This window comes from Populus alba, chromosome 4 (assembly GCF_005239225.2).
Source record: "Populus alba chromosome 4, ASM523922v2, whole genome shotgun sequence".
NCBI lineage: Eukaryota > Viridiplantae > Streptophyta > Magnoliopsida > Malpighiales > Salicaceae > Populus > Populus alba.
Genome location: NC_133287.1, coordinates 7826316 through 7850530, shown reverse-complemented (window position 1 = coordinate 7850530; position 24215 = coordinate 7826316). Strand labels below are relative to the sequence as shown.

At 30.6% G+C, this 24215-nt stretch overlaps 2 protein-coding genes and 1 long non-coding RNA gene across 3 annotated transcripts; 1 reads left to right on the top strand and 2 right to left on the bottom strand.

Moving 5' to 3' along the window:
• Positions 1–2433: 2433 nt before the first annotated feature.
• LOC118049494 (aspartic proteinase PCS1) lies at positions 2434–4108 on the bottom strand. The gene has a single exon (XM_035059496.2). The coding sequence runs from the start codon at positions 4063–4065 to the stop codon at positions 2725–2727; it is 1341 nt and encodes a 446-aa protein (XP_034915387.1). The 5' UTR covers positions 4066–4108; the 3' UTR covers positions 2434–2724.
• A 14772-nt stretch (positions 4109–18880) lies between these two features.
• On the top strand, positions 18881–19673 carry LOC118049505 (uncharacterized). Its single transcript, XR_004687693.2, has 2 exons — positions 18881–19158; positions 19283–19673. It is a non-coding gene; the product is annotated as an uncharacterized lncRNA (long non-coding RNA).
• A 976-nt stretch (positions 19674–20649) lies between these two features.
• On the bottom strand, positions 20650–23348 carry LOC118049510 (probable receptor-like protein kinase At1g11050). The gene is given in 2 exon segments (XM_035059515.2): positions 20650–21128; positions 21131–23348. Coding segments are annotated over 2 exon segments (1971 nt in total). The 5' UTR covers positions 23075–23348; the 3' UTR covers positions 20650–21101.
• Positions 23349–24215: the final 867 nt, after the last annotated feature.

Sequence of the window (24215 nt, the reverse complement as noted above, 5' to 3'; positions counted from 1 at the left end):
AATTAACATTTTATTCCATTTAATTAAAAAATCAACTCAAACTTTAAATTCCAAGCTTTCTAAATTAATCTATCAAACTCATCTATCAAAGTCCTGAGCTCATGACAATGGTCTTTTCCTTCTTCTTTTTTTAATTAATCAACTATCACTATATATTTTTAGTATTTATTTGAAAATGTTAAAGAATAATATAAAATTATATTTTGGAACCCCATCTAAAAGTTTAAGCTATTGGGTTGAGATGATTTTTTGACATGATATTAGAGCATTGATGACCTATTGGTCACGAGTTCGAATCTCACCATTTCCATTTATTTGATAAAATTAAGCACAAAATAATGTGGGTCTGTACAAGTTTCAAGCTCAAATAATTTTCATTTGAGGGGATGTGTTAGAGAATAATATAAAATCATATCCTGAAACCTCATTTAAAAGCTTAAGTTATTAGGTTAAGATGATTTTTTGACAGAAAATATAGTTAAATTATTTTTAATATATATATATATATATATATATATATATATATATATATATATATATATATAATGATATAAAAATATTTAAAAAATTAATTTAAAATAAAAATTTAATAAAAAAAAAAAACCCTGTTCATCTGCAGCCCAGACCGATGTCAGTATCGTGAATGTCGGGAAAACAGGGATACAGAGTTGTGTTTTGAGTCGGTGAAAGAGTTTGAATAAGCTGTCTTCCACTTGGCATGCACCCACCAACTGCGGACCCCACCATCACCTCGTGATAAAATATTTGGACAATTTCAAAATCCCTCCATAACTTCAACGTCTTTTTCTTTCTTTCTTCTTCTTCTTCTTTTTTTTTTTAAGTATGGTGGCATTTTTGGATTAATTTTTATATATTACGATTACGTTTATTGATATAATTGATAAATAAATAAATAAACATGTTTCTTCATGGCTAAATAAAGAGATATGAAATGAAAATTCCAGAAAATTGAATTATAATGCTAGTTAAAAAAAGGAAAAAGTAAAATACCCTTTTAAGGTTAATCAAACTTTCAGAGATTAACTATCAGTTTTGTGTTTTTCCGTAACAACACATGTACTTACAAATATTGTACATAACATAGATTGCTAAGATATTTTGTTTTTATTTATTTATTTATCATATATAGTACGATTGTCTGATTTCAATTATTCAGAACAAACATATCATGCTAGCTTTGCATGTCCATGCTGCACATCATGGCCCGTTGTAATCTTTATAATGTTCAAGTTCAAGAATTTTTCAATGTTATACTATCGTCGGATTCAATAAGTTTACTTGAAAAAATCATAACTTCATTAGATTTTGAGTTAAAAAAAAAAAACTTAATTAAATATGATTGACCGAACAAATTTTTAATGATTCAATTGATTTAGTGAAGCTCTTCTAATTAAACTAGTAAATTATATTTTAAAAAATAAAATAATATTATTTTTAAAAAAATATTACCCTTGTTGAAATGAACCAATAAATTATTATTTTTTAGTTAATTTTTAAACTATTATGATAACTATAAATTATACACTTATTTAAATTCAAAGAAATTAGACCCAAATTCTTCATGGAAAAAAAAAAGAAGCAGTAAATAAAGTCACTAATAAGTTAGCTGGTATTGCAGGACACTAATCTGCTACATGGAAAGGGGGACCATACCAATTGCTGTTCAAATCTTACCAAGAGAAAAGGTGGCAAGCATGGCAAGTGCTAATACGGTGATTATTCCAAAGATTGTCTCTTTTTTTTGCTTAAAGAGAAGTAAATAAAATGTTTTATTTATGTATTTCAGTAATAGAAAGTAAAATAAAATTACCAGAAGAAGCTATAAAACTTAAAAAATGAACAGGAAAAAAAAAACCATAACAAGACGACGACGACGATACAACTTTAAATCGTAAGCTCTTTGAATTAACAAAGAATGCATGCAACTATGCAAGTGAATACTCCCACCTCTCTTTTTTCTTCTAAATTTCTAATCATAATTTTAAAATTAAGCTAGATTTCAACCAACTCTAGACTAAATCCAAGTTAAATTAAAAAAAAAATAGAAAAAGATATAATTAAGGCTACCTTACAAGACCCAATTAAAAACCTGGTTGCAACCAATTAATTTTTATTTATTTAAAAACAAAATAAAATTAATTGAGCGAAACTCAAAACCCAAACTTGAATTGAACCCACCACCAAACCGGGTTAAAAACTTGTGTTCCTACAACTTTATCATTTTCAGTTTCCATTTTTCCTTCTTCCAAGAACACACGTTATCATTATCTGCTCAATGTTTTCCATCACCAAGATATCCCAGCATTAATTTGAATCAACTTAGGCAACAAAATTATTGCAAGTTGTCTATAAATTGGATTCTATAGTCTATAATTAGTCGTTAAACAATTAAATTAGAATTAATAATTGACATGATAAAAAATTATATTACCATTATAATTATAATAATTGTTAGTATATAATAGGGAGAGCTTAAAACATTGAACATTTTAGCTTACCACGTACAAACTGAATGGTAGTACAAACATTGCAAACCATTGATATAGGGCCTAAATGTTAGTTTGATGCGGGCCATTGGATCAGGTGAGCTCGAAAAGACCGTACTGATATTTTTCATTTGTACAGTGTTGCATTTACTACCTGATTAACTCTCCTGGCCCCATATACATTACATTATAACAGCTACCACGTACTAATGTTTTATTACACTGATCTGCTACAATCAGCCTTACCAAAGCCCACTCTACGATTGGCTATATCAAACTCCACCCATAGATTTTGCTGATGAAAATTTCCTATTATATTGCTAGCAGCGCTCAGCATTTCTGACCGTCCGATCCCAACACAATGGACCCCACCACCAACATCTGCTAAAACCCTCCCCTTCTCAATTACTATCTCCACACCCTTGTCAAATTCAAACACCATATTGCCTATCAACCGTCCGATCTCCATCGCATTCCCATCGAAACACATGTCGGCTACACCACCATACACGTAGCCCTTTTTCAGTCTTGGCCCCACTAGCCTCACTACTTCCTCCCTCACCTTATTATAAGCCTCATCCACCAAGTAAGTGAACTCGGACCCGGAGTCAATCATGGATTGACCCGCCCCGCTAGGATCAGCCCGGAAGGCTGAAACCGGGATGTTTAATTTTTTGTTGCCAATCCTAATTCCTTGCAAGGCGACAGTGTGAGCCAAAGGGTCCAAGTTGGGCATCCGTTGACTTTGGGAAAATGTCAAAAGACTAATATACTGAAACCCAGCTGAATTCGGGTTCTCACCCAAGTAAAACGACCCGGTTGGTGTAAAACCGGGCCGAACTTGCCGTGTGGGCACACAATACGAGAACTTGGTTATTTTAGCTTGGGAAGCGAAGGACAGCCTCCCAAGGTTCATTCCCAAGATACCCTTGTCATCACTTGCATCCTCGGCACATCCTAGGATCAAGGGAGGGGTACTTTGAGACGTAGAAAATGTAATCTTTTCTCTTACAAGATTACCTTCAGCTAATGTTCCATCAGCAAAGAAGTAAGAATAGTGGCACAGACGATTGAGGTCACAAGAAGTTGGTAGGGTAAAGTCAGGGATTCTAGGCTTACAAACTGGATGATTACATGGTAAAACCGAGAATGAAGAAGACAAAGAAGGATCAAAGACAGTACTAGGTGGGGGTTTCCTTGGAACCTTTTTATGGCACTGAATCCATGACAACTGGCTGCCTGTGTCCAAAATCATTTGCTGAGATTGTGGTGGTGTACCAATAGGGAGAGACACAAGTAATATCATCGAGTACTTGAATCTTGACCTGTAACTATATGGTGATGCTGCGCTTTTGAGTGCTGGGGTTTTCTTGGTTTGAGAGATGAAGGAAGAGTAGAAACTTGGCGAGGTCTGTGGAGAACGAGGGAGGGAGGTGAGAGGGAAAGAAAAGGAAAGAGAGTCATTTTTAAGTTGGGTTTCTTGGGTTGAGAGGAAGAGAGAGGTGAGGAGGAGGAGGAGGAAGAGAAGCATGGTTTCTTGCGAAAGAGGAGAGGCCATGGAAGATAGAGAGAGAGAAGAGAGAGAGAGAGTTTGCGGTGTTGAGTTTTGAGTACAATATGCGGTGGGGGGTTGTATTTATATGCCATGAAAAGGTAGGGATGGGCTGAGTAAAGCGGAAAGAGGAAAATTTTGAAAAATATTAAATGAAAAAAAAGAAAAAGAATACGCGTTTTCTTAATTAATTCAGTGGTTAGAGCTATAATGACAATAGAATTGATGCTTCCTTTATTAAGTTGCAGAAGCAGTGAAGAAAATATAGTGCAGCCTGCCTCAGTAGAAGCACCAGGTAAAGAAATAAATTGTTGGAAGGTCGTCCTTTATTATGTTGCAGAAGCGTTTTCAAAAAATACTTATGTCATCAGTTTTTTTTTTTAAGTGTTTGGTGCATAATGTTTTTCAAATGAATTTTATTTTGTTTTGATATAAATAAATTAAAACCATTAAAAATCACTAAAATAATATAAATTTAGTACTTTTTTTAAAGTTACAAATACTTAAAAAAAAAATTGTGTCAAAGATTTCCTGACACAATCGCTACACCCTGCTATCTGGGCCCTCTAGTTCTTGACCTACTATATAACAAAGTCGTGCTTTTTATTTTTTTTTTCTTCTGCCGATGTAGAAATTACTTCTTGATTTTTATTCGTTCTCTCATTGGAAAAAAAAAACATGATTTAAGAGTTCAAATATAGTGAAATAGAAAGATGAAAAGTGTCAATTATAGATAAATGGTATTTATAAAACAATTATTAAACTTAATCTAGTTATATAATTAAATTTAAAATTCCATCATGATTCTTATTCTAAACAAAATTTCAAAGAAAAAATTTAACTTGAAGTTGACATGATAGATCTAGTATATTAACTTGCAACCTAATTTTCATGTTAAAATTTAATTTAATTTTTTTAAAAATAATATTATTTTAATTTTTTTAAAATAAAATTATTTTATTTTAACTTATTAATAATAGGAACATGAATTAAGTTGAAGTTAATAACTTTAGCCTATTTGAAATTGTAGTTGCAATTGTTTTTTAAAATACTTTTCATTTAAAAATTCATTAAAATAATATTTTTTTTATTTTTTAAAAATTATTTTTAACATTAATACATCAAAATAATTTAAAAACATCAAAAAAATATTAATATAAAATAAAAAAAAATATATTTTTTTTAAAAATACTTTTAAAATATAAAAACAAATACTCTTTGTATTTTATATTTCGGCGTCCAGCTTCATATTTATCGGAAACTTCTAATGCTATAAAAGTAGTAGTTTTCTTTAATCATTAGCCTATGGCGTTGTGATAAAAGTACAAAGCTTGCCCAATATCAAACCCAAGGCCATCAATCAATGGGGACCCAGCAAGTCAAACTGGTCGTCGAAATTTGGATTTTTAATTAAAATATGTAAAAGATAGTATGAACTCTTGAATAAATGAACAGTTTTTACACATGTAAACATTATATATATATATATATATATATATATATATATATATATATATATATATAAAAAGAGGAGGAGCAAAAAGCAGAAAAAAGATTTCGAATACGAAAAAGAAAAGCCGGCGGCTGAACTTTCCTCTTCTTCTTCTTTTTTTTTCCATCGAGGACCTACAGAAATTATTACAAAAAAAATATTAAAGTTTAATTCAGGTATCCATTAAGAACGTGTTTTTTTTTTTTTTAAATTAGCATAGTTGTCAATCTTTTCCTTAAAACCAATTAGCATACTTCAGAAAATAATTAGAAGAACAATAAAATTAAGAAAGTTATGTTATTCATTAATTTATACTGTAATAGTAATAGATTTTTAAAGTATTTTTTATTAACAAATATTTTTTTAAATATTTTAGATTTTGCAAGTTCCTAATTGCTGATTTCATTTTCTTTTTATCAAGCATTGGAGTAGTATCAAAGACTGTCTTTAATGACTGGAAAGTGGGTGGTGAGCCAGCCAGGTTGCGAGTCAGCACTCAAAACCAGCTGGCCACCATAACAGAGCACTCGAGTTTCAATGGAGCAACTCATAGGTTGTTGAAAATTGTGGAATAGGCTCAGAACTCCATTAATTTTCAAAACTCCCCGCACGCCTAAATTTAATTCATCCACTAAAATGCGCATATACTACATACGTGACAACTAGGTGGCGCATGTAGGAAATGGACAGCCTATTAAAACATCAGACTTTTTTAGTCTCAGTCATTTCAATTGCTTGTCCATCAAAATTAATTCAAGCCAACATTTTAGAGAATCACTAGAACATCAACAATGGCCGCAACCAATAGCCACCAGAATAACTAATTTCTATAATAGGTAAATTTATAGTTATAAAAATTAATCACAACACCAAGATAAATCATTACAATAAAGAATATTAATTCAATTTTAAATTAATTAAATTACATAGTTAAACATTTAAAAATTAACTTGTTGATGGACCTGTATCATCATAACCATGAGCATGTTGTTATTATACATGATAAACATTGTCATCTTCATCTATTGCATTGTCCAAACGCTAAGCCTCGTCAGCCTCGTCAAGTGAAGAATAGTATAATGAGACTAAGTATTGGAAGCACCGTGCACAACATCATCAATAGCATTACGAACCGCGATCGCAGTTCTTCAACCCTTGTGTATTAGAAAATTCACCTAGTATATTAAAAAATATTATATTATTATTTTTAATATATAAATAATAATTTTATTACATGTTAAAAAAAATGTTATTCAATACATATCAATCTATTATATCTTGGTGCACAAAATTTATAATTATCCGGATTACATGTGTGGGGCATTAATGCCGCCTCCCGTGACAACTTTTGAATTGTCTTGGCAACCCTTCCCTCCCTAGACGATGCATGTGGCTTATGGATCTCTAGTGTGGTGTTGAGGACCTGGCCCCATTTTATTTTATCTTTCTTACTTGATTTCAGTACTTAGACTCTTTAACTTTTCTAAGGATCTCTTAAAGTTTTTTTTTCTTTTATATTTGGTTCATATTATTTTAATTACTATTTATTTTATTTGAAAAAATTTATAAAATTAGATTTTTATTCCTATTTCACCATTCTTTAATTTTTTTTATTTGTTAGATTTGGTCTCTATTTTTTTTTAATTACTATTTTTTTTATTTGAGATAATTTCTAAAATTAACTTTTCTTTAGTTTTTTTTCTTAATAGATTCGATCTTCATTCTTTTGATTCTTTTTTTTTTTTTTACTTTGATAAATTTTTTAAATTGATATTTTTTTATTTTATTTTTCAATATTAAATTTATCAGGAATTGAGTTTCTTGATTAAGCTCGGCTATAAGATTCCATGGGTTATGATCTTAGGAGATTAACCCGGGATTAAGAGATTTGTTAGAGTTTGTTTTTTTTTTTTGGCAACTTCATCACTAGAACTTTGCTGGGAATTTGTTTAATTTTCACTGATTTTAAAAATAATCTAGGTTATCTTGGTTTTTTTTTTTTTTACTTGTCATTCTTTTCTAAAGTTAGCATTTATTTTGTTTTAGAATTAAATTAAATTAATTAATTAAATATAAGCATAAGAAGAGATACTCACTTCTTGATATTTTTATTTGGTTTAATTTTTAGGTTGTTGCTTTGACCACACTTATAATCTCTTTTTGGGTTGCCATGCAGCCTTTAGTAGTTTCATTAAAACCGTCTTGATTAGCTTTTTTTGGTAGTGAGCCAGTGTATATAGTGGAGCAAAGGTGAGCCTTTAATGAATATTTTTCTCCAAGGTATAGTATGAACAACTAATTTTTTAAAATTTATTATTATTATTTTACATATTTTTATTTATTTAAAAATATTAATGTCGTCTAAATATATTTTTTTTATATTAAAAAATCTTGACCTGACCACTGAGTTTCCCAGGCTGCATCTCCAATTTACCTCTCAAAAGATAACCTTTTCTTTTTCATTGAGGATTGGCGGAAAAACTAAGCTTAACATGTAACTTTCTTTTTTCTCCATGTATTTTCTTTAATTTTGGACAACAATACATTAAGCTTTCATATCTAGCTAGCATTACCCTAGCATATTTAGCTAGTTTAATGTTTCTAAAATTATTTTAAAAAATAATCTTGATTAATATACAAAATAATTTAAAAATATTATTTATTATTGAATAAAAACAATATACTTATTATGATACTAAACACAATAATTAAAAAGAAAAAAAAAATACTCTCGAATTAATTTAACCTTTTACTTGATATATTATATTCTGTTAAGTATAGTCCTAGGATCATTCTAAAAAAAAATAAAAAAATTATAGTCCTAGGATACTTGTTTTTGGTTTTTTTTTCTCTTATCATTAAATATATATAAACCTTTGCTTTGAAATAAATAATTATACTACAATAACACGATTTATCATGTAATAGATAAATTATATGAAAGAATCTTAATTAGATTAAGATTGTATACCATTCCTATCCTTATTAGGGACCGTAACGAAATACATAAGGTAATTGTAATATATAAATTATAATAAGGTTCAAACCATATATAATTTATAATTAGATCACGGATTATTGCCATAAGAAAAGAATCTCATGCATCACATCTTGACTTTTGGTAGCTTCTCTTGTCATCTCTTCCTCTCTCTAGCCCACAACTACCGTAGCCTTATTTCTTGTCTTCGTGTTCAGGAACATGATTATCCAAGTCTTTAGTCATGAGAACGCTGTTATTAAGGCTGTGTTTGGTATTGTGATAGATTTTGTGGTTGTGGTTTGAAAAAAGTTGTTTTATAAAAAGTACTTTTAGTTGAGATTGGTTTGAAAAAATAAGTGTTTGGTTAAAACTGTGGTTGAAATTGAGGTTGAAGAAAAAGTAGTTTAATGTGTTTGGTTAAAAAAATGCTTTTCAAATTGAGGTTATAAAATAATTTTAAAAAATATATATTAATATTGATGATTTTAAATTTAAATATTGTAGAATTAATTACTCCTATTACATCATGAAATAAATAATACTTTATATAAAATATTATTTATTATTCCATTAAACTATTTATAATTCCATTACGTATAAAATTCATCCGATAAGGTATATTAAAATAAAAATAAAAAATGAATTTTTTTTTAACTGGGCCGGGCCTAGCAATAACATAATTGGAATTGCGATCAAATTTAATAAATGCTAAGTCATCATGCGATATCCTTCTAATTTATGTAGTGTTATTAAATAATATTAAATACTAGTTTTTCGAGTAAAACACAATTTTTTTACAAAAAAGTCAACAATTTCATTACATACAAAATTCATTCGACAATAACTACAGTTATCATGATTTATCCTGCGTGCAATAAAATTAAGTAAAATATTATCAGAAATAAAACTGAGATTATAGTACTAACAAATTTAATTTACCTTAAACTAATTTTTAAAAAAACAAAAAAAAAAATATTGTTCACGTTCACGTGAACAATACGAGTACAATTAATTAACTGTATTAATTTTTCAAAAAAAAAAACTTTGTGCACTGGTTAAAAAAATAAAAATAAATCTGTTCTTGTGAACAGTGCGCAATGGAGCATGGCTCCACTGTTCAAACAGTGGAGTATGGCTCCACTGTTGAGAACATCACGAGAAGCTGCTTCTCCAAAACTGTGGCGCGACCGTGTAAATAGATAAGTCCCACCAGTAAAAATTACTTTTTTTTTCTGTTACCAAACACTGAAATATGTGGTTGCGGGTGAACCTCACCCGCAACCACAAAACCAAACACTCACTAAAACTGATCGGGTTGAACCGAGACTGGACTGATTAATTTGGACTAGTTTGGAATAAAGCTGATTTGTTTATTGACTCAGGCTGAATATTAAAAAAAATCAACTTGAAATTAATTTAATTTGATTTAATAAGTTATTTTAACTTGATCGATGATGTTATAAAATAATATTGTTATTGTTTTAAAAAAAAAATAATTAATTTAATTTAATTTATGGTAATTAAATTAAGTTTAATAGCTGTATATCTTACTCGTCATGAAGACTGGACTATGAAAACATGTAATATTTAACCATGTTAATTATTAATTAAAGAAAAAACACATGGGAATATTCGTCACCTCGTTAATCCTGTGATTTTCCCTTTTTTTCTTTTTTGTTACCAGACGATTCTTTTGATTAATCTATTTTTTTGTGGGGCATCTCTTAACCTAAACATGACTAAATCTTAAATCATGCTGGCATCCGGAATCTTACAAAAACGTACCCACCTCTCATTAATTACCCGACGAAAAAAAAACATGGATGGATTTGGACCTATTTCAGAGTTAATAATTAATCTTGCCAGCTACGATAATTTATTAATTATATAATATTTGTCATTATATAGTTTTTAATTAGATTCGGCGAAAATTATTAAAGGGAGTTTGAGAAAATCTTTGCCCATACACAATCATCGATCTTTTGATTGAAATTTGAAGTCGAGCGATGAGAAGTCACCTACGAAGTGGAAGATTGATTCTACTTAACCATTAAATAGAGGTTCTTAATAATCACTAGGCATTTGGGTTTCTAGATTTATTAAATAAAGTTAAATTTACCTCTCAATATATATATAAAATTAATCATCTAGGCAAAACAAAAATAATATCAATACTATTATAAAAGAGAATTTAAGGTTTAATCTACCCTTCCTAGATGATTAATTAAGTACTTATATACACCTCCTCTAGTAATGTCATGTCGATGTTAGCTTTTCCCTGCCATGATTATTAGGAAGCACCGCAAGCATGTCCCAAGCATTTATCAGATCCAGTGAATCTGAATTGCTTGCTGGTCCAGCCACCGTTCTGTAACAAAGAAACTCAAGGCAATAAATCTCTCCACCAATAATTTATTCGGCAGATATTTTGGTAATGCACTCATTATTGTTTAAAATTAATTTCCATGCTTCTCGATAAGGATAACACTTACTGCAATTAATATTATTGTAAATCATGGAAAGTAAATCACTTTATGTTTTTTTTTTTTTAATTATGGGTATCCGGATCAATTTATACGTACCTCAACTCGATTAATTCTTTGAGGCTTTGAAGTTAATAACCATGTAAACTTTTAGTGATTCTGAAATTTATGACAGTTGAATTGATAATCGATAAAGAGCAAATTTAAAATCTGACTAATTGAACTACATTATTTAGAGTTTTCTTTTATATTTTCTAGATGGATTTTTGAGCAAGTTCCATGTACTAGAGGATTTAAAATAAATTATATAATGTTGAAGATGTAACTACCAATATTTATAGCATATAGAAAAGATAGACACTAAAATAAGTAAGAAAATCATATTAGACTCTTTAAAAATGATAAAAATATCTTTCTTATCCTTAAATATTTGTAATTCCCTTAAATATGATAAAGATCACATATATATTTTTTGTTTTTTTGTTTTTATTTATGATATTACTACAAGCAAATGGTTTGATGGTCTCCAAACTGCTTGAAAGAAGAAGGATGCTAGAAGGGATAGCTAGCGGGTTGATGCCTTGTGCGATCATAAAAATTAAAATCCATATGGATAATGTTTGCTCTTTTCTTGGCTCAAGGGAGTAGCTATTTAGTGGTCCTGTGAATTAAAGGGAAGACCTAATAATTCATTATTTCATCTCTCATTTTGTTTCATATGCATGCATGTGAAAGCAAGACTGTTAATTAAAAAATCATTAAAAAAAAAAAAAAACACTAGTCTATCTTCATTCTAAGGAGTCTAATATTTAGAACAAAGAAGAAAACAGTGAAAAGCTCGAAGAAGATGGATACATAATTATAAAACAAACACTTGGCAGAAGCCGAAGCCATGGGTCGGGTGTGTTGATTCATGGGTTTACGGGTATATATATATATATATATATATATATATATATATATATATTAAAATGATATTATTTTAGGTTTTTTTTCAACACAACATAGTTTTAGTCATAAATATAAAATTTAGCACGATTGTAACAGATTGACCAGAGATTCAAGTAATCATCTAGATCAGGTTTTTAATAATCTAAGCTCGGGCTTGAAATTAGCTCGATAAAACTCGAGTAATTTGCTGGATTAGCCCAAAATATAGATAAGATATTTGACCTTTTATTTTTTTAATAAATTTTAATTAATTTATGAATAATAGCTATTAAGATTGGCAGACGAGAGACGGTCACGGGATTCGGTTTATACCTGTGGCTGTGGATAGATACAGTTGTAAAGTAAGGGGAAAAAAAAAAAAAAAAACCCTACTTTTTGGTCGCTAGCTGTTCTTTCACGGCTGGTTTCACCACCTGGCCATGCATTTGAAAAAAATCGTAGCTTCTGTCCCTGTTTCTTAGTAGAATTACCGACAGCAACATTCCTTGTCTTGGGATCACACGTGCACACCAAATGCTAAATACACATCTCTAATGGTGGCAAACTGTCTACAACAATTCGTGGTCTTGCAATGAGTGATTATAATTATTATAAAAAAATATTAAACATTTGAGTGGAAAATACTTTTTATATGAATAACTAAACATATCAATTTTATTTTTTGTATTCAAGTCCTTTTCTTTTATTTTTTATTAGATCTTTTTTAATTGGATCATTTTGCTTTTCATTTAACAAATCTCAACATTTTTTTAAATTCATATTTTTTTTACCAAGTTATTTTATTGCTCGTATAATAATTATAGTGTGGTTTTGCAAAAAATGATACTTATTAAATCATGAAATGATACTTAAAATTATAAACATATAAGATAATATAAGATGAAAGAAATATTAAAATATTTAAGGTAAAAAACACTATTTATAGTATTTTTTTCGTTGTTTTTCTTTTGAGTTAACATAGATTTGGATAAGAAGGGGAAAAAAAAATCCATGTATATTGAATCTTGAAGTGGACAGATCATGACCCTGCAATGAATTCTAGATTGATTTATTTCATAAATTTAAAATTTAAAATAACTTTTAAATTCAAATAAATATTATCTTCACACAAGTTGAGACTAATACTTATTTATTTTTAAAATATTATCTTTTAAAAATAAATAAATAATATCTTTATTGTATCACTATAAAGATAATATTTGTTTATTTTCTTAAAATTTAAAATAGCTTTCAAAATCTTTAACAAAATTGTATCTACCACATGTTTTTTTTTTTAAATAGCATATAATACATGCAACTCTTAAATTATAGATTAGACATGTGATTTTTTTTTTAAACCATGCTATTTTATCAAATAAATTTTTAAATATGTTATTTCTTTAATTTTTTTTTTACTATGCTGCCTTTTAAAAAAAAAAAAAAATTAAAAAACTCTAGCACTAGTAGTCATTTCTTTCATCGTAGAGATAAGGATGCTGATCAGCTAGCACAGGATGACAGGATTTGACCTTCGTTTTCAGGGAATGCCCACCATCTTTCTAATTCATTAAAGCATTCTTTATTCTTCATGCTACTAATTAATTGGCAATTTCATAAGACCAATCCATATTAAGTAGAAAATCTTCACTTAATTGATAATCGTGAATTATTACAAAAACTTAATGATATTAAAACTATATAAGTTTATCTTGAAAAACAAAAAAGTTTTAAACTAATACCTTAATAGTTTAAGGAAAATTTATATAATCTAAACACAAAAGAAATAACTAGAAAGTCATATACTTTTCGGCGATATTAATAAAAAAACAAATATTTATTATATATCATTAATGAGATAATAAGTATGATAGGTCTACTAAAAAATCTCTTATACACCAATAAGTATAAGGTTACCATTACATAAGATATGAATTACTCATATAATTATTTTAGATGTAGAGACATGACGGTTTATCATACCTTCAATACATTTAATTTAGAAGATCGTCTAAGATTAGACATATAACCTTAGAACTTAGTATTGGTTGAATCCAAATGTTTTGGGTCTGGCATGCTTGATAGACCCATGTCACCTTAGGCTTGGCTAACTTTCAAACTCAAGTATTTTGGGTCTAACATGTTTGTTACCTTGAATTTAACTGATCACCAAACCCAAGTTCTTTGGATCTATCATATTTTCCGAACCTATGCTACCTTGAACTTGGCTAACCGCCACGTTCAAGTCTTTTGGGTCTGACATATTTACCAAACTCATGCTACCTTAGGATTTGCTAACCACCAAGCTCAAGTCCTTTAAGCCTGGCATGTTTGTCGAACCCATGCTACCTTGGGATTGGCTAATTACTAAACCTGTGTTTTTTGGGTTTAATATGTTTTTTGAACCCACGCTACCTTGAGATTTGCTAACCACCAAGTCTAAGCCCTTTAAATTTGGCATGTTTGTCAAACTAACGCTATTTGGACTTGGCTGATCGACAAGCCAAAGTCCTTTGGGTCTGTCATGTTTACTAGACCTACGCTACATTGAACTTGACTAACCATCATTTCCAAATCCTTTGGGCCTGACATGATTATTGGACTTACACCACCTTGGGCTTGGTTGACCACCAAACCCAAGTCTTTTGAGTTTGTCATGCTTGCCAGAGCCATATTGTTTTTAATTTTTTTTTTCTATTTGTAAAAATCTATATATAAAAAATATTGACTCATCAATTACAATTTTACCTTTTAAAAAAGATGAATTGTCCTTGAAGGGTAAAATGGTCTTTTCATAAGGTTAACTTGTCATTCTTTATTTATTTGGAGGCAACATTGTCTTTTTCAATTTTTTGTAATAGTTAAATTAATTTATTACCCTTAAAGTTAAAAAAAGACTAACCTTGGTTTTATGGGTTTTATAGAAATTTCATTTTACTATAAACAATATAATGATTCCATTGTCGTTATCATAAAAAAAATTATCCGATTTATGAACTTAGTAATAATTTCATAATGGATTTTTTGTTGTTATCATTTTGTCTTAGGGGAATTTTCATCATTTTCAAAATAAAATAAAAATAGAAAAAGTTATGCATCAGCCACTCCAAGACCTTCAGGCAACAAATACAGTTGATGACGGTGGTGTTAGTTGTGCTTCCATTGCATCATTCTTGGGTGGCGTATGCATGGTGATTTGGTCGGTAGATTCACTTTTCTTTTTCCCCATGCTTTTCTCTCTCCTCCTCCTAAATTTACATGCCACCCCTTGAAAAAATCATATCAACCCTTCAATTTTTTTTTTCCCTTTTGATCTAGTCCAAGTTCTCTTAATTCTAATTTTTTTATTTGAAAAAATTATTGTCAATTTCATTATTTTTCAATTGTTTCATCCCTCTAATTTGGTTCCATTCTTTTGATTGGTATTTTTTTTTTATTTGAGATGATTTCTTTTGATTGCTATTTTTTTTTATTTAAGGTGATTTATAAAATTAATTTATTTTTGTGATTTTCTCCCCCATTTTTTTTTCTATTAGGTTTGACCCTCATTCTTATAATTGCTAATTTTATGCATTGACAAGTTTTTTAAATTAATTTTTTTTATTTTATCCTTTAACATTAAATTAGTTGGTAACTAATCTTCTTGATAAATCTCGGGTCTAAGATTTTATGGGTTATGATTTTGGAATACTAAGTCAACTTTAAAAGACTCACATGGGGTTGCTTTGTTGTTCATGTTATTAAAATTAGGGTTGCCATTTTTATATATATTATTAAATTAACTAAACTCATCCTTTTCTTCTTTAAGAATCCTAGCATCGCATTAACATTTTTCTTCTTACATCCATAATAAATTTCTACAGGCCACGTTGTTATGCCCGCTGCTAATATAGGTTTACTCAAGTATCTTTTTTTTTTCTTTCATTTTTTCATTTTATATTTTTTTTGAATTTTAGCCTTTAATATGTGTTTGATTATAATTGAGATTTCTAATTTGTTTTGATATAAGTTTCATGGTTTTATTATAACATGTGGGAAAACCACTATATTATGGACTATAATTGTAAAATTATGATTTTTTCCTGGAAAAAAGATGAAGTGGCCTTAAGGAGCTAAAATTTTTTTTATGAGGTTAATTTGTGAAAAACACTGTTAGTTTCAAAAGGAAAAAAAGTTTCCATTGGGTCTAAGGGCTTTATAAGAGATTCATTTTACTATAAACAATATAATGATTGTATTACCTTTTCCATTAAATTTTCCTAGCCTTGATTTCAAGGGTTCAATAGTAATTTAATAATGGTTTTTTGTTATTATCATTTAGTCGCATGTGCATTTTTCATCGTTTTTAAATAAAAATAAAATAAAGAAAAGGTTATTGACACTTACAAAACACGCGTCAGCCGCTTCGCTACCTTAAATTGACGTGTGCAACTCTCTTCGATGGTGTAGCCATGCTTCCAACCACATCATTTGACTCGTTTGGGTGTCCTCTGCCTTCTTGGGTGACGAGTAATGGTGATTTGGCTTGGTTTGGTACATGTTTGTTTTTCTTTCCCCCCTTGTTTTCTCTCTTCTCCACCTCGATTTGCTTGCTGCCCCTTAATATTTTTTCGTTTACATTCAATAATTTTTCCTTGGCTTGCATTGTTGTGCCCGCTGCTAATGTAAGTTTATTCGAGTCATGTTTCTTTTGTCCTTATTTTAATTTTATATTTGTTTTTGCTTCCAGACTTCAATATTTGATTAATTATAATTAGGCTTTCTAATTTGTTTCAGTATGGGTTCATTGTTTTATATCAATTTCATATTCTAAATTATATATTTTACAAGTTAATTATGATTAAGTTGAATTAATTTAATACATGAACATCCCAATATTTTTTAAGAAAAACATATCGTCTAGCATGTCACTATTTATATATTTTAAAAATTATTTCGCCAGCATGCTTCTAATTTTTACTCCTTCATGTCTTTGCAATATTTTTGCAAGATAAAAAATATAAAAAAAATCAACCCGATGTATTATGGCATGAGTAAAGAAGTAGTTGGTGTCTATTCCTAGTGCGTGTACACACGCACACGGATTATCAACCTGATTGATGAGCTAACAGGGAACTAGGGATAATAAGCACACAATAAATCAAATAAGCATTATGTACTATGAAATTTGTATATGTTGGCCTTTCTCCACTCACTTAGAAAGTGTTGTCAAATAAATAAATATATCATATAAGACAACATGGACCTTCTTTTCCCTTCTTCTCCTTTTTCTAAACTCACCGAGAAACACTTCTCTATCCATCATGATTCATGAGTACCATTAGAGGAGTATTATTCAAAAATAATTAATTACTTCTTAAAAAAAATAAAACATCAATGATTTGGCACCACACAATCACACACTATAGATATATTGACTCTTGAGCTACATACAAAATACATAGATTTATAGTCCTATACACCCAGCTTTTATTAATTCTTTTTTAAATGACAACCACTTTATTAATTCAAAATAGTAATTAATATTGTGTTTGGTTAGTGTTTTAGAATAAAAAAACAAATACAAAAAAGAAAAAAATATTATGTTTGGATAAAAAACAGAAACAAAAATATAAAATACATATATTTCTCTAAAACCTTTAGAATAAATTTTTGTATTTTAAAAATAAAAAATACACAGAAACGTGTCTCTTTTCACTTCCTGCTTAATAATTACAAAAAATTCAAATATAAAATGTAAAGAATAAGATCAACTAGTAAAAATATTGTGCAATAATGATGGAAATTTCCCAACTCCTTAAGATAGAGTCATGAAACAAGAACGGACAAGAAACAAAATGATGTTGTTGACATCAAAGTGTTCATCAACTAGTTGTAAAGTCAGCATCTTCCTGTCTTTATGAATTTTTAAAGTCATTCAAAATAGTGCCTCACTCGCCATGCTCCTTGGACCCCATTTTGCAAGCCATGGCACGACCTTCTTGCTTCTCCTATGCCATATCTCTTTAATGATGCTTATCCACAATGAAAGTTGTTAAAATAGGAGAAGCTGTACAGAGTTGAAGAAATTAATGTCATCGAGAACGATGATGATTTACACTTACTATCTTGTCCTATACCAATACCTAATCTTATTAAAATTAACCACAAAAACTAAAAAAAAGTTGCTTTACTGTGTACCACCTCACCAGAAACTATTCAGTGCAATGATGTTGTTTTTGTTTTTTATTTTTTTATATTATTATTTGATTTATTAAAAATTGAATTTCATGATTTTTTATAATTTATTTTCTATAAAATCATTTAAATCTCATGATATGTGCAGTGGGTTAAATGGGTTAATACGGTTGACTTATTTTTTTTAATTGATATTTTCTAAAAAAATCTCATTATTCAATATTGGGTTGATTATGAATTGGATTTTATGATTTGTTTTGATTTATTTTATATAAGATTATTTCGGTCTTATAATGCAGGTTAATCCGAATAGACTTTAATTGTTTTATTGTGCCATGTTTTAGATTGATTTGGTTTTCAATCTTAACCTTTTATGATGAGTTGATTGAGAATTATTGATTTTTTTTCAATCTTAAAACTTCAATTGTGACCCAAAAAATTCTCAACTTTTTTTTTTATGCTCAATTATTGATTCAATTTCAACCCCAGCTATATTTTTTTTAAAATTCTTTTTGTGTTTTTCTATTTTGTTTCATGATTTATTATTTATTTACACACAAATTAAATAAAAAAGACGAAAATAACAAAATGATTAAAATTAACTAAAATTATTAATTAAGACATATGTTTTATAGTTTTTAAAAAATATATACAAAAATGGAGGTAAAAAATTTGGCAAAAACAAATCTCAACCATGAGATTTATTAATCTTATGAGAAGTAATTTTGGGAAGAATGATTATGTAAAATTAGCGAGCTCATATTATTAGGCCATGTCTCGGACCCCTTACTATGGCTTAGGCTTTTTGCCATGGGTTTCAAAACCCTTCACCAAATATTTGTTAGGGTTTTATGCTCATTATGGGTCCTTGGGCTGAGAAACACACATGAATCCATGAGAACTTTGTCCCAAAAAAGCCAACGATTGTAACACAAATTTGATTCATTTTCAGACAATCAGAAGCAGCATTTGTGCCAGCACTTGGGGGCTTTAGTTGAGTTGAGCCTTTCCAACAGCCAGCAGAATTGACCGTTTCTCAGGTAAATTCCCTTCTCTACTTCTTCGCCATGATGCTGATAATCTTGTATTTTTTTAGGACATGCAAAGGCACTTGTTGCTCGAACTTATACTGTTTCTCTGTCTGCAACTATCTGCTAAATTCAGTTAGATGTATGCTTTCCCCGGGAAACTATGTTGGAGTTTAGATTAGCAAAGAACCGAGATAGGGTTTGTGGGGCTTGTTGTAGCTAATGTGTCAAAGCTGCTACTAGGGAGCCCTAGAGGGATTTTGTTGGTGGTGGATGAGGCATTTGAAGATGGGCATCTTTTGTTTAGCTGTTTTACGTCAGCTCCGTAGATTGGTAAATTTTCTTGGGGGAGATTGCTTGAGGGTTGTGTCATTAGGTGTAAGGGAAGTTTTGTAGCTGCTTCTTGGAAAAGCAGCCGTGTTTGGTTAATATCTCAAGATATAAGAGGCAAACACAAAAGAGATATAAATGTATTTGGTTAAAGAAACAGACTATGACATAAAATAAATCCATCTAAATTTTTATTACCTTGCTGGTTTGGTCTTTAATTTTTATTTTCTCATGTCCTGTTGGTATGCTCGATTAGAAACGAAGATGAAGTTCTTGCTATGTATTCTTAGTCTTTGGAAATCAGCCCCAACCTTTCCTCTTTTGAGTTTTGTTTTGTGCTTAGCTTTTTTCAGGTATTGGTCTGCTAACCATTTTTATTGTCGTAGTACGGTTAAGAATATGTTTGACGGTTTGATAATGATTGCTTTTTAAATAACTTTTCGTAATGAAATGCATGATCATAATGAAATGCATGACAATGATATTTTTTTATTTTTAAAAAATTATTTTTAACATCTACATATCAAAACGATCCAAAACATACAAACCGTATTAAATTTTAACAAAAAAAAAAAAAAAAAATAAATTTTGTGGAAACACAGTTTCAACCATGTTCCCATGTGTTTTGTTTACCATCTTGGTATGGCTACCTCTTGTAGTCTCGTCTCAGGTCACATGAAAATCCATTGCAATTTCTCTTCAATGTCAAGGATATCAATGATCCTATTAAAAAAAAAGACATGGATATCCTCTAGTCCTGCAGAATGTGCTGGGGAGGTACAATTTATCAAGGCTGGACATTAGCAGCTTGGATTAATTGTTGATGTCCAAGAAAAGAACAGACAACCACAGAAAAGAAACAGATAGAAAACTTTGTATGAACAGAAAGCAGAACAGCAATGGTGAGTAGCCAGGGTACGATTTATAGGGGAACATGTATATTGCTTGAAAACAGAACATATGTTACTTGAAAATACGTTAATGGTTTAAGGTCCTTGCAGCTTCACTGACAATCCATTCATCTTCCTGGATGAATGGAGGGAATTTCATAATCAAAGAACCAGGCTAAGGAAACCTCATTACAGAAGCAGCAATTCATCTTCAGTTTTGGAATTTTAGGGTAAACTTCAATTTTCTCAGAAATGGTTATTTAGTTTCTATAATAAGAGGCAGTTGTCAAAATTCCAATCCTATTGCCTATCCGTTCAATCTTATACAGTCAAACTGATACTTTAAGGCAATGATTTCATCCACAGCAGCAGGTTAAACAAAAAAATATTGTATATTCATGTACATCTTCAAAATTATACTACGTATACTTTACCGATCCTTGCCAAAATTTGGGTGCTTCAGAACATCAAAGCATCAGTGTTGGCAAGTCTGACTAAATTCTGCCACAACCAATAAAACCGTAAGCTCTCAAGTCCTAGCTTGAGATGCTCAGGAATTAACCTCCAAAGAGTGACCATACCGTTTGATGGCTCAAAATATCTTAGATGCATCTTCTTTACCACTCATTCCTGGAAATGGAGGTTAGCTCTTGAAAGAGGCCTGCTACATGCATGCTTCCACCTCTCAAGATCCATTAGGTAATGCAGACAAATGGCATTTAAGGACATTAGTGCTTACCTAAGCATGTCTCCAGAAAGAAATTTTGGTCCCCGCTCAAAGCTGGTGAGATGCTGAAGTTATTGCCATCAGAATGGAACGAAGGATGCCCAAGAGGCATTGGTCGATCTGGAATTGGTGGAACTTCAATGTCTCCCTCTAACATCTTCAAAGCAACAAGAATGGTTGGCCTTAGAGCCACCATTACATGAGCACACAAAATCCCAACCAGGACAAACCTCTCCATTATCCCTTTCGGATTTGAATTAGAAGAATCCCCGCATCTCAACAAAGAAGCATCCAAAGCCTCTTCCACTTTTCCAGCTTTCAGCAACGACCAGGCCCAGTCGGTGATCAAGAGAGCACGAGGCGAACCCCCTGAAGACAAATCAAGAGCTTTTCTCCCACACATTATCTCCAAAACAACCACTCCGAAGCTATAAACATCGCTCTTCTCAGTCAATTGACCATAAAGAGCATATTCGGGTGCTAAGTACCCATGAGTTCCAGCCACTCTTGTAGTAAGATGAGATTGTCCTTCCTTGCTCTGCTTTACCAACCCAAAATCGGCAACTCTTGCTCTCATATCAGCATCCAACAATATATTGGTCCCCTTGATATCTCTATGATATATTGCAGGCTTCACTCCATAGTGCAAATAAGCTAATCCCCTTGCCAAATCCAAAATTATGCTCTTTCTTTGAGGCCAACTTAAAGGTTGCTTTCCAATTTGATTACCTGATGATGGAAATAGATGGTCATCGAGATTTCCATTTGACATGTAATCATAAACAAGATACCTTTGATTCCCTCTCTCATCATTATTTCCATCATCATCGTCATCATCAATCACACAACACCCTCTGAGTGGGACCAAATTCCTGTGCTTCAAGTTGCTAATAATCTCAACCTCATTGCAAAACTCCGCGGCACCCTGAAAATCAGATTCTATAACCCTTTTAATAGCCACCACTGTCCCATCAGATAAAGTCCCCTTGTAAACAAAACCAAACCCACCTCTCCCTATAAAATTCTTCTGCGAAAAATTATCTGTTGCCTTCTCAAGATCCTGAATTTTAAACCAAATTGACCCTGTATTCGGCCTCAGTCTAGGCCTAGACCCTTGCTGTTCATCTAAATCAAAACCAAACCCTGAATTCTTTTTCCTTCTCCATTTCTTATCATACCAAAAATACAATCCTAACAAACTAAACATTACCAAAAGAGCAACACCGGCACCGGTTAAGCCAAAAACAAGAGCAGAATGAGCCTTACTAGCTGAACCAACACGTGAATTTAACTCCAAACCAAATATACATGAAGCAGCACCATCACTTTCAGGACCAAACTCATTAACAATACCAGCAGCATAAAGAATTGCAAAGTAAAAACAATATGTAGCATGGGTTTGATTACCATCAATAGACAACAACATGGACTGTACTTTATAACCAGCTCTAACACATCCATCACAAGCTGTATTATCAGTGAGATCAGACTTGCAAGCTGTATCAAGCGAAGTTGACTTACCAAGTCGAGCAACCCAATCTTGCAATGACTCTATACGGGCACAGATGTTTGGTTTTGTTACAAACTGTAAAGGGTCCAAGCAGTATGAGACGAGATTGTTGGCAAGAGAAAAAGAGTTGAGCTTTGACTGGTAATCTCGGAGGCAAGAAATAGAGGTGGCTAAGTTTGGGAGACGAAAAAGAGAAGTTTCTTTGAGATGTTGGGCTACAGCGACCCCAAAGAGGGAGAGTAAACTTTGACAACATTGGGGCTTGCTGGTGTTGGTATTCTCGTTTTCATCAGGAGGTCGGAAGTTCTGACAAAGACTCCTGTTCCATGGGATTCTTAAGACATAGCTGAAGTCCATGGGACATGTTGCTGCTGTACTGGTGGCGGTTTCTGCTACTGCATAGGTGTGCGCGAGAGAGAGTAATATCAAGACAAGAAACCTTAACAGATCAAGATCAGGGCTGCCCCCCATGCCCAGCTTTAGATTTTGCTTTGGATTTATTTATCTTTTTTTTTTTTTGGTATAAGATTTATTTATCTTGGCTTATGAGCGATGGCTTGAACTGCAGAGAGGGGGAGAGAGAGAGAGAGAGAGAGAGAGAGAGGAAAAGAAAGAAATCATTTGGAAAGATTTGGTCAAACACTTACTTGAAGGGGTGGTGTTGCAGGGAGGACTTCAACTTCATTGCTTTCTCGTGGACTAGACGTGCTTCAGAGGTTGGCAGTATATGACATGACTGGGCTTAAGAAAAGGAGAAATGGCTGGCTGCTTTCAGGAGGTCTCATAAGTCATAACAGTGATTTCACTGGCATGGCCTTTTTTCAACCACTTGATGAGATCTTGCGGTTCATCGTTTCTGCATAAAATATTAACATCAATTGTATCCATTAAAAAGAATATCAAACTCCAATTTTAACGATAGTTTTCAGAATCAAGCATATCACTACAGTAAATTTTTTTAATCTGAAACAGTATTATTTTTTTAATTTTTTTAATTTTAGATTGAGTTTAGTCAAGTTAAAAGTCAACTAAATTTGATTATAATAATATCAAAATTAACTTAATTTAAAAATTCAAACTTTAAACTATTAATTTTGTGAATGAATCCACCAACTAAAGTTTAAAAGTTATAATTTTAACTGTATCTTATTTTATTATTTTTTAATATCTTAGATATATTTATAGAATATGTAAAGGAAAACCTTTTGTATATAAACAAATTCTCTTTGAATAATTTTAATGACACTAAATATGTCATTCAATATATTTAAGAGAATAAAATAGATTTTATTGAATACTGATTTTAAAATTTAAATTCAAAAAATCAAGAACTATTACAAACAAATAAGTTTGACACAGCCAATAAAAACCAAAATGAGTGGCCTCATGTACCTAACATATTGACAATAGATTAAAGCGTACTGATGGGAGCTGTTCCTCATCTTTCGGTTGCGCTTGACAATCGACAAAAACCAATTGCTCGCAAAAAGCTTACCGGTGCATGACGTTATTTTTTACAATATTATTTTTAATGTATTAAAATAATATATATATTTTTTATTTTTAAAATTTTAATTTTAATATTTATACATTAAAATAATCTAAAAAGATT